The sequence below is a fragment of the Saccostrea cucullata genome, unplaced genomic scaffold (assembly GCF_032062105.1).
Source record: "Saccostrea cucullata isolate Sc308-1 unplaced genomic scaffold, CSIRO_AGI_Scuc_v1 ctg15485, whole genome shotgun sequence".
Classification (NCBI taxonomy): domain Eukaryota; kingdom Metazoa; phylum Mollusca; class Bivalvia; order Ostreida; family Ostreidae; genus Saccostrea; species Saccostrea cuccullata.
Genome location: NW_026928273.1, coordinates 13,989 through 24,575, shown reverse-complemented (window position 1 = coordinate 24,575; position 10,587 = coordinate 13,989). Strand labels below are relative to the sequence as shown.

The 10,587-nt window shown below is 35.9% G+C and overlaps 1 protein-coding gene across 1 annotated transcript; it reads left to right on the top strand.

The window, feature by feature from the left end:
- Positions 1-1,981: 1,981 nt before the first annotated feature.
- On the top strand, positions 1,982-9,967 carry LOC134277013 (uncharacterized). The gene is made up of 2 exons (XM_062759289.1): positions 1,982-2,342; positions 2,478-9,967. The coding sequence occupies exons 1-2, from the start codon at positions 1,982-1,984 to the stop codon at positions 9,965-9,967; spliced, it is 7,851 nt and encodes a 2,616-aa protein (XP_062615273.1).
- The last annotated feature ends 620 nt before the right edge of the window (positions 9,968-10,587 follow it).

Sequence of the window (10,587 nt, the reverse complement as noted above, 5' to 3'; positions counted from 1 at the left end):
GCTTAAACTTTAAAGGGCTATAACTCCCTTGTTTTTTAACCAAACATGATAGAATTTAGAACATAGAGAGACATAGTTGACTCCTACAAGAAGGTTTGGTCATCATGCACCAGCATTGACGTGTGCTTTGCTCTAATTGGCTGAAATAATAATCTCTATATCTTTTTTTGTTTTTTGACGAAATGTTTTGAAATTTAAAACATAGTCATGCATTAAGATATTCTTCAATATGATATATAATATTTTCATGAAATCACGTGCGCTGAAATCTGATTGGCTGAAATTTAAAATGGCTATAACTCCCTTACATTTCAACATAACAGGATGGGATTTAGAACATAGAGAGATATAAAAAGCTCCTACAAGAAGATATAGTCATTATGCACGTGCATGCATGTGCACTTTTCTCTGATTGGCTGAAACAAAAATCTCAATATCTTTTTTGTTTTTTGACGAAATGTTTTGAAATTTAAACATAGTCATGCATTAAGATATCCTACAATATGATATATAATATTTTCATGAAATCACGTGCATGCATGTGTGCTGAAATCTGATTGGCTTAACATTTGAATGGTTATATGCCCTTATTTTCCAACCAAATAGGATGGGATTTAAAATAATGATAGACATAATGTCATATTTAATAGAGCTTAAAGGGAATATAGCACCAAAAGGGAGTTGGGGAGCGTTTGGGGAACATCTGTAACGGTACCCGTTACAATTAGCCATAGTTTCATTTGTTTTCATTTTTTTCCTCCTGTTTGTCAGGAAATTGTGGGCTGGATTTTTTTTTACTGAGATGTGAACCCCCCTCCCCAGTCCTGAAAAAAAATTCTGGATCTGCATCAGTATTGGCAGTAACTGAATGTCACATCGACAACGGCAGATAACTTCACTATATGAAATTTGTCTAGTGTAGCACGCGATGATCTTTGACCCTTTTTGAACTTTAACCCATAATCATTTGAATTTATTTTACCCCCACTATACTTAAACTTGTACTTACTGACTGTCATACTGGTCTCGTCAACTTCATGAAATATAATCCAATTATAACACAAAATGAATTAATCCAATACACACCAGACTGCAGCATGTGCTAATGCTATCCCATTTGGCAAACCTTCATCGATTCAGTCACCTTATTAGATGAAGTGGGAATCGACAGAGGTAGGCTGAATGGTGTTTAATCTAAAAATATGATAATGGATGATGCAACCCAATGTAATGTAGAATTTTTCCAAAAGGAGTTCACATGTTAACCATGTTAACATGTATAGTACAAGAACAAATTTTAAATTAATTCATAACAAATGAAGTTTTATCAAAACTTTTTCATCTCTAAGCCTATTCTAAAAAAGGTATGTGCTGTGTGTTTGTGGTGTTGAGGGGGGGGGGGGGGATTTGTAAATTTTAAAAGGTCCTATTATGAGCAAAACATTTATCAAAATCTAATTTATGTCATTAATTAAATTCAAAGTGGTAATGAATTAAGCATGTAAAATACATATTATAAGAGGTTCTGAGTATATGTCACAGGGTCTGAGAATTTTCATAGTCAATTTAACGAATATATACATGTTTGTGTAAATTTTAGAATTATTTTGACTTTTCCTTGGAAAGCCGCCCAATATGTACGAGTATGTATTTAGAGGCAAACACTTTAGTGCGGGTATTACTGTCTCAGTATTACTGTCTCATGACAACATCTAGTATTTCTATGGAATCATTGTTAGGTTGTGTAGATTCAAATTTGTTAAAATTTTGACCTCCGAGAGTAGGGCGCGGTCAAAATTGGCAATCAAAATTTTATATAGAAATATATATAGAAAACAATACTCAGGTGACCTATAAGGCCCGTGGGCCTCTTGTTGACAGATTTATGCCCCTTGGACTTGGAAGAATTCCAATTTGGGGGGAGGGGAGCATAATATTTTACAAACATCTCATATTAGTTAATGAGTTAATTTTTTGATAGATGCCTAAGAGAAAGTCACTCACTGGCAGTAAAGAGCGCAAGAGGGATGCTATGAGGAAGAGGCAAAAGAGACTTCAGTCCTGCCCTGATCCTCCATTAGAAGAAACACTGACAGTGGATGCAGCTGCTCCTGGTTCAGAGTGTGGCTCTATAGGGTTGCCACCTACTTCGCTAAAACCCTTGGCCAGGGTGCAGGCCTCTCCTAGTGAGAAAATGCACTCAGCCCCGAGGTTGTCACCTCCTCGGGGAAGTCGTCTGATTGTCCCAAAGGACAAGGTAGCATCCCCTGACTCCCCAGCGCGGGTTTGTACTCCACCGAGAGTACCTGAATCGGACATTTGGATGATGTCTGGTTCAGCAGGTCAGGCGCAGCTGATACCTCCCAAGGGGGAAGAGGTCAGCAGGGCTTTAAAAAAAGATGTAAGGCACAGAGAGGAAAACAAAGGAAATATAGAGGAAAACAAAGGAAATATAGAGGAAAATAAAGGAAATGTAGAGGAAAATAAAGGAAATGTAGAGGAAAACAAAGGAAATATATTAGAAACTAAGAAAATGATAGAGGAATCAGAGAAATTTGAAAAGAAATCAGAATTTGAAAAGAAATCAGAAATTTGTGATAGAGAATCTAAAGAATCTGTCCAGGTATATAGACAAGATGTTAGAGCAAGTGAAGGTAAATGTTTGAGAAATCAGAATTTGTCTGTTCAAGGCTCATTTCATCAGGGAGATCCAATGTTTGGTGAAAATGCTGGAACTCAGTGTGTAGCTAACTCTTTAACAGCACTGGCATATCATCAACTGAAGAATTGTGAACAATGGCAATCAGCAGATATGAACAAAATATTGGCAACAGGAGATGAGTTGTATTCATATTTACAGTGCAGTTCTACAGTTGCAAGCAGATACCTTTTAGTAAGTGAGTTGCCTCAGTTTTTCGAATGCTTTGGTAGACTGTATGAGTTTAAAGCAAACGAGTCTTTACCAACTCTGATAAACTTAGCAAATGTAGTACTGGATTATGCTGAATTCAATGCTCATGAATTGTCAGAGGCACTTCAAATAGCCCTTGATGACAGTGATGGGTGTTTTGTATGTTTTGGCGGAAATACATTTTTGATAGGGAAATCACACAATAATTTTTTCACATTTGATTCCCACTCAAGGTCTTCTGCAGGTTTTCAAAGTGTAAACGGTAGAAGTACACGAGTTTTGTACGAATCCGTTCAAGATTTATGCAATCATGTTCTGTCTTTAGCTAGGTCAATGGGTTATACTGAAGCAATTGAGTGTGAAATAACTGGAGTGCAATGTTCAGCTCGACAGCTACAAAATGATGATGAGGTAGAATTTGTTGGGAGTGAGAACCGTCAGATAAGATTTTTACCACTTTCATGTGATCAAAAGAAAACACTATGTGAAATCTTTGGAATACCATTTTCTGTGAATGAGTGTGAAAATCAACATCAGTATGGACAGGAAATTACAGTACCAAAGAGCACTGTACCAGTTGAGCCAGATGGAAATTGTTTCTTTCGAGCAATCTCATTCTGTTTGACGGGAAAGCAAGACTACCATCAGACAATACGTTTAGCAATATGCAATCACCTGTTGGAAAATGGTTTACTTTTCACATCTTTCTTAAGGTCAGGTGAAAATTCTGTAGAAAACCACATTTCTGTGTCGGGCATGCTCATGGATGGAAAGTGGGCAACTGAAGTAGAGATTCTAGCACTATCCCATTTACTGAAAAGTGAAATTCATACATACTCACAGAACAGATGGGTCACTTATTCTGGACAAATGGTGAATTCAGAAGAAAACATGTTCTCACAGAGGGGCATTTATCTAGATCATATAAATCAAAATCATTATAATGTTGTTACATCCATTACAAATGGAGGAGAAATTGATACAGAGAAAAACCAGAAGAAACGACAACAAGAATGCATTTTATTACAAAATGAAAGATACAAAATTTCAGATGTTAGTGCTGAAAAAAAGAAATTGTTGAGGAAAAACTTGAAGTACAGAACAGACCCAAAATTTAAAACAAAATGCATTGCAGATGCTAAGAAAAGATACAAAAATGATAAAAACTATCGTGAAAATTCAAAACAACTAGGTATTAACAGATATAAAACTGACCAGCTACACAAAGAAAAAGTGAAAGAAAGAAGTAAACAAAAGTATGAAACAAACAAGCTTCACAAAGAGAATGTCAAACAAAGAAGCAGAGAGAAGTATAAAACAAACCAGGCACACAAAGAGGACATCAAACAAAGAAGCAGACAGAAGTACGAAACAAATCAGACCCACAAAGAGGATGTCAAACAAAGAAGCAGACAGAAGTATGAAACAAATCAGACCCACAAAGAGGATGTCAAACAAAGAAGCAGACAGAAGTATGAAACAAACCAGGCTCACAAAGAGGATGTCAAGCAGAGAAGCAAAGAGAAGTATAAAACAAACAACGCACACAAAGAAGACGTCAAACAAAGAAGCAGACAGAAGTATGAAATAAACCAGACACACAGAGAGGAAGTCAAACAAAGGAGCAGAGAGAAGTATAAAACAAATCATACCCATAAAGAGGAAGTTAAACAAAGAGGCAGACAAAAGTATAAAACAAACAAACAACATCAAGAGAAGGTTAAAAAAGCCAGTAAAATTAAATATCATTCCAGTGCAGAAACAAAGGAACAGAAAAAGGAATCGGTACAAAAACAAAGACAAGCCTTGTATGAAATGCTTGAAAATATCGATGAAGTAGTGAAATCATTTAAAAATTGTGTTGGACATGGACCTGAATATGTATGTTGCTGCTGCCATCGCCTTTTGTTTGAAAATCAGGTACAAGGATGTACGCTTCAAATGTATGAGAAAAATATAAAGGCAGATCATGTTGCAAATTTATGCATTGATAAGAAATATGTTCATACTTGTGCATCTGGATGTTCTCCTTATTGTCCCAAAGCAAGAACATGGATTTGTTTTACATGCCATAGAAAAATTTTAAGTGGAAATGTTCCGGCTGAAGCAGCTTTCAATAAAATGTGTTTGGAAGATATTCCACCAGAACTCAATAGCCTGAATACTTTAGAGCAGCATTTAATTGCTCTGCATATACCATTCATGAAAGTAACCATGCTTCCAAAAGGTGGCCAACAAAATGTACATGGACCTGTTGTATGTGTGCCATCAAACATTAAAAAAACAAGCAGTTTACCTCTGAATGAAAATGAAAATCTCGTGTTACGAGTTAAACTGAAACGAAAGTTGTCATACAAGGGATATTATGAATATCAGTTTGTAAATCCAAATCACGTGAAAATTGCTCTCAACTACCTGAAAGAAAACAATCAGTGGTATCATGATGTTGAAATCAACACAACATGGGAGAAGGATAATGACCAAAGTAACTTATTCAGCCAGGCAGAAGCATTAGACAATGAAGAAATAATTGAGGAACAGAATAGTGTAATTCAAGAAGTTGCCACAGATACTTGTTTACAGCCTGTAGATATTGCGCAAGAAGTTCTTGATCACTACTTTGATGATGTTTACAATCTTGCTCCAGGTGAAGGACAGAATCCAGTAAGAATGTTGCAAGAGGAGGGCAATGAAGCAAAAACTTTTCCTCATTTATTTCCTACTGGAAAATATTCATGGAATGAAAGTCGAGATGTAAGGATTACCCTTTCTCGATATTTTAACAACAGACTGATGAATGCAGATAACAGATTTGCAAAGGATACCAATTACATTTTCTTTTGTCAGTACTTATCTGAATTGAACCAGGTAATTGAGAAAACACAAATTTCAATTCGCAAGTCTGTATCGAAACTTGATGGAGGGATACCTGTCACGTCAGAAATGTTACAAAATCCTGTTCTGCTTGCAAGACTGCTTAAGAGTGATGAGGCTATGCGATTTATGCAACCAATTAGAGGAACACCTGCATATTGGTCAAGTACACAAAAAGATCTTTTTGCTATGCTTCGACAACTTGGAATCCCCACATGGTTTTGTTCTTTTTCTGCAGCAGAATTCAGGTGGAATGAAATACTGGGTTCAATAATGCTACATATGAATGACAATAGAAATCCCTCTGATCTAGATTGGTCTGAAAAAAGTGAAATTCTGAGAAGCAATCCTGTAACGGTTGCTAGAATGTTTGAACATAGGTTCCATATATTCCAGAACAATGTAATAATGTCACCAGCAAAACCCATAGGAACTATTGTAGATTACTTTGTACGAGTTGAGTTTCAGCAGAGGGGTTCTCCTCATATGCACTGCTTGTACTGGGTTGAGAATGCTCCAAAATTAGATGAGGACAGTGAGGAGACTGTTTGTCATTTCATTGATAGGCATATTACATGTGCTCTGCCATCGGAGGACATTGACCAAGAACTTAGACAAATTGTATTGGATGTACAACAACACAGCAAAGGACACTCAAAATCATGTAGGAAGAAAGGAACAGAATGTAGGTTCAATTTTCCAAGACCGCCTTCAGAGTGCACATTCATTTCAAGACAATTGGAACAAAATGTGGATGATTCAAGTAGCGAGTTAGGAAGTGTGCAAGCAAAGGAGATTTTGTTGAAGGTGTGGAATGAAGTAGTGGATGATGCTAATGCATGTAAAACAACAGAGGCGATATTTAGCAATATTAACCTATCACAGGAGTTGTATGAAAAAGCACACAGAGTATTGGCCTCTAAAACAACGACAGTTTTGAAACGAAATCCAACAGAAATGTGGACAAATCAATACAACCCATGTCTGCTCAAAAGCTGGGATGCTAATATGGATATACAGTATGTATTGGACCCTTTCAGCTGCATTGTCTACATTATATCATACATTTCAAAGTCTGAGAGGGAAATGGGAATGCTATTAAAGCAAACTCAAATAGAAGCAGCAGAGGGAAATTTGAGTGCACATGATACCATCAAGAGGGTAGGATCAGCTTATCTAAATCACAGAGAGGTCAGTGCACAGGAAGCAGTATACAGGGTGTGCAATCTTAAGATGAAAGAAAGTTCACGAAAAGTCATTTTCATACCTGTTGGGGAAAATCCAACTCGTTTGAGTAAGCCTCTTGCACAAATAAAAAAGAATCAGCAAGTTGAGGTTGGTGAAAATGATTTAATAGCAGATGACAATGATGATGAAGAAGATAGTATGTGGATGACAAATATTGTGGACAGATATGAAAACCGTCCGGAGTTAAATCTTTTCCATAAAATGTGTCTCGCTGAATTTTGTTCAGAGTACAGAGTGCTTAGTAAATCTCAGATTCCTAAGGGCAAAAAAGATGGTGTGTATGAATTGAGAAATGGAAAGGGTTTCATTCAAAAGAGAAGTAGAGGCAAACCTGCTGTTATACGATATCCAAGATTCCATCGAGATAATGCACCTGAGAAATATTATCAGTGTCTGCTACAACTTTTTCTTCCATACTGGAATCTGAATCAGTTGAGACCAACTGGATTTGATTTGTACCAGACATTTTATGAGAGTGGACATGTGAGAGTGAAACCAAACACAAACTTAGAAAAAGTAAAAAACATAGTGGATAGTAATCATGCTTACTTTTCAAAAAGTGAGGATGATATTGAAAATGCCCAGGATGCATTAGAAATGCTTGGTGAACCAGAGGACGCATGGGCAAGTTTATGTCCAGAAACAGAATTGAATAGAAGAGAATGTTTGAATGAAAAATCAAGAAATGAGCAGGAGAATACAGAATCAGAGGTCACAAATGAAATTGAGTGCAGTGGTTCTGAAGATGCTATATATCATTTAAGGGAAACTCAAACCACCAGAAAAGAGATGCTACCTTTACTGTGCAGTTTGAATGACAAACAGAAGCTGATTTTTTATGCTGTTCATGAATGGTGTATCAAGAAAATATCTGGAGACAATGTAAAACCTATGTACATTTTTATAACTGGAGGAGCAGGGACAGGGAAAAGCCATCTGATTAAGACAATACACTACGAAGCATCTCGTCTCTTTGAAAAATCACTGCCTTCTCCAAATGCAGTATCAGTGATTCTCACAGCATTTACAGGAACAGCTGCATTCAATATTGGAGGAAATACCATACATCATGTGTTTTCTTTAACAAAAGCTTTACCAATTCCATATCAACCCTTGAAGGAACAAAGTTTGAGTGGGATAAGAACCAGACTAGAACATTTGCAGATTTTGGTCATTGATGAGGTTTCCATGGTGTACAAAAGACTCTTGTATTACATTCATGAACGACTTGTCCAAATAAAAAAGTGTAAAGAACCATTTGGTGGCGTATCTGTGATAGCAGTTGGAGATTTTTATCAACTTCCACCTGTTAAACAGCGAAAAGATGAGAGGTTGTATAAAGAAAATGGTTCATATCCAATTGACTACTGGCTAGATCTCTTCAAAATTGTGGAGTTGGACGAAATAATGCGACAACGTGAAGATAAAGCATTTGCAACTGTTCTGAATTCACTGCGTATTCGAACATGTGAAGAACCCTTATCAGATGAAGCATTGGAAACACTGCGGGAATGCATCAGAGAAGGACCAGATGATGTTCTTCATGTTTATTCTACAAACCAAGAGGCAAATGAATACAATCTTAAAATGTTGCATGGGAATTGTGAGGAATTAATTGAAGTGCATGCTGATGATTATCAGAAAGACAAAACAACAGGAAAATTAACTTTACGTGACAAACCTTTAGTTAGTACCCGAGTTGATGGTCTCTCTGCTTCCTTACTTTTGGCTGTGAATGCAAGAGTAATGCTAACACGAAATGTAAATGTTGAGGATGGACTAGTGAATGGTGCAATGGGATATATTTCAAGTTTTATGTTTAAAAGAACAAAGCCTGCACATGCAGTAGAAGTAGTTGAAGTCATTTTTGATAGTTCCAGTATTGGTAAAATACAAGGGAAGAAAACACCAAAAGGAAATATTGTCCCAATTAAAAGAGTCGAGGAAGAGATAAATGAGAAAAATATAAAGAGTGTTGTCAGGCATCAATTTCCACTGAAACTGTCATGGGCATGCACAGCACATAAAGTTCAAGGCATGACTGCCAAGAATGTTGTTGTGAATTTAGATCGGACTTTCTCTCCTGGTCAAGCATATGTTGCCATCAGCCGAGTAACTTCAAAAGATGGTCTTTTCATTGAGACAAATGATGAAAGTGTCCTGCAGAAAAAAATTTATGCTGATTTAGATGTGAAATTAGCCCTCAATAGAATGGAGAGATACATTTTAGATGAAGAATGGACATGCAATTTAACAAAGTTTCGAAATTACAAAACAATTCTTTTGTTTAATGTACAGAGTTTGAGAGGACACTTTCAGGAGATGAATTGTGACAACAGGTTAATGAAAGCTGATTTTGTATGTTTAACAGAAACATGGCTGAGAGAACATGAGAACATTCAAGATATTGAAATTTCAGGGTTTGACTTTCACCATATTGCACGTAACCAGTGTTACAATGATAGTGAAGATGTGATGACAAGATTGAAAACAGCTAAAGGTGGTGGGGTTGGCGTGTACAAGAAGAAAACAAATGAGACAATCTTGATCAATGCTTTAGAATACAAGAATGTAGAGGGATTAACTGTAGAAATACATGAGGAGGATATTGCAATCATTGTGCTCTACCGACCAAGTGTACTGCCTGTAAACAGTTTTCTCGACACATTGCAAAAAGTGGTGGATTTTTACAAGAAACGCTTTAGCAACTTGATTATTATTGGTGACATGAATGAAGATGCTAAAGTGCAAGGACCCATACAAACGTTTTTTGAATCAATGGGATTTATGCAATTAGTGCACTTTTACACAACAGAAGGTGGAACAATATTAGATCATGTATATGTTACTGGTTCTCTGGAAGCCTGTGTGCACAAAAAATCATTGTTTTTCAGTTATCACGAAGCCATTGAAATTCATGTGAGAAATCAATAAAATGAAAAAAGTTCAGACTAATTTTTAGTTCACATTTTTTTGAACAGAATTTACTTTTCATCTTGCTTGATGAGAAATGGATCTAGTCAATCTATTATCAGACATAAACTTTATTTCAAAGTCATTGGTCCTTATACTAAGTTTAGATTTTTCTCTATATTCAATTCGAATTTTGGTACCTTTTCTATGGTTAACAGACCAATTGACATTGTTGGAATGACATATTATTTTTTTTATTAATAATTAAGAAGGGAATATCTTTGTAAAGAAGACCATAGTCTTGAAATTATGTGATATCAAGTATTATATGTTTGTAATATTTGTGTTTTTATTGTGTTTAGAAATCTTCGTTGAGATCAAGATTAGATTCCACATCCATTTTCAATGATCAGACTTCCATGCAGTAAAGTCTAGATGTTTTGAAGATAGAAAACATCTACAAATTGAAGGTAATATATCAACATAAAGTTTTGATGAATGTCTAACATGTAGTACAGTGTAGTATTTCGAGAGGGTTTATTTGCAAGATATAAACATGATAAAGATATTTAACTGAAAAGGAAAATTTTATTAAATATTTCATCAAACATACGTGTGAAAGGAGGCTCATTACACCACTT

Excerpts from the sequence above, each read along its gene's own strand:
- LOC134277013 (XM_062759289.1), top strand. The coding sequence starts at position 1,982 with ATGCCTAAGAGAAAGTCACTCACTGGCAGTAAAGAGCGCAAGAGGGAT. Across the intron at positions 2,343-2,477 it reads GATGATGTCTGGTTCAGCAG|AGGAAAATAAAGGAAATGTA; the intron begins GTCAGGCGCAGC and ends AAGGAAATGTAG.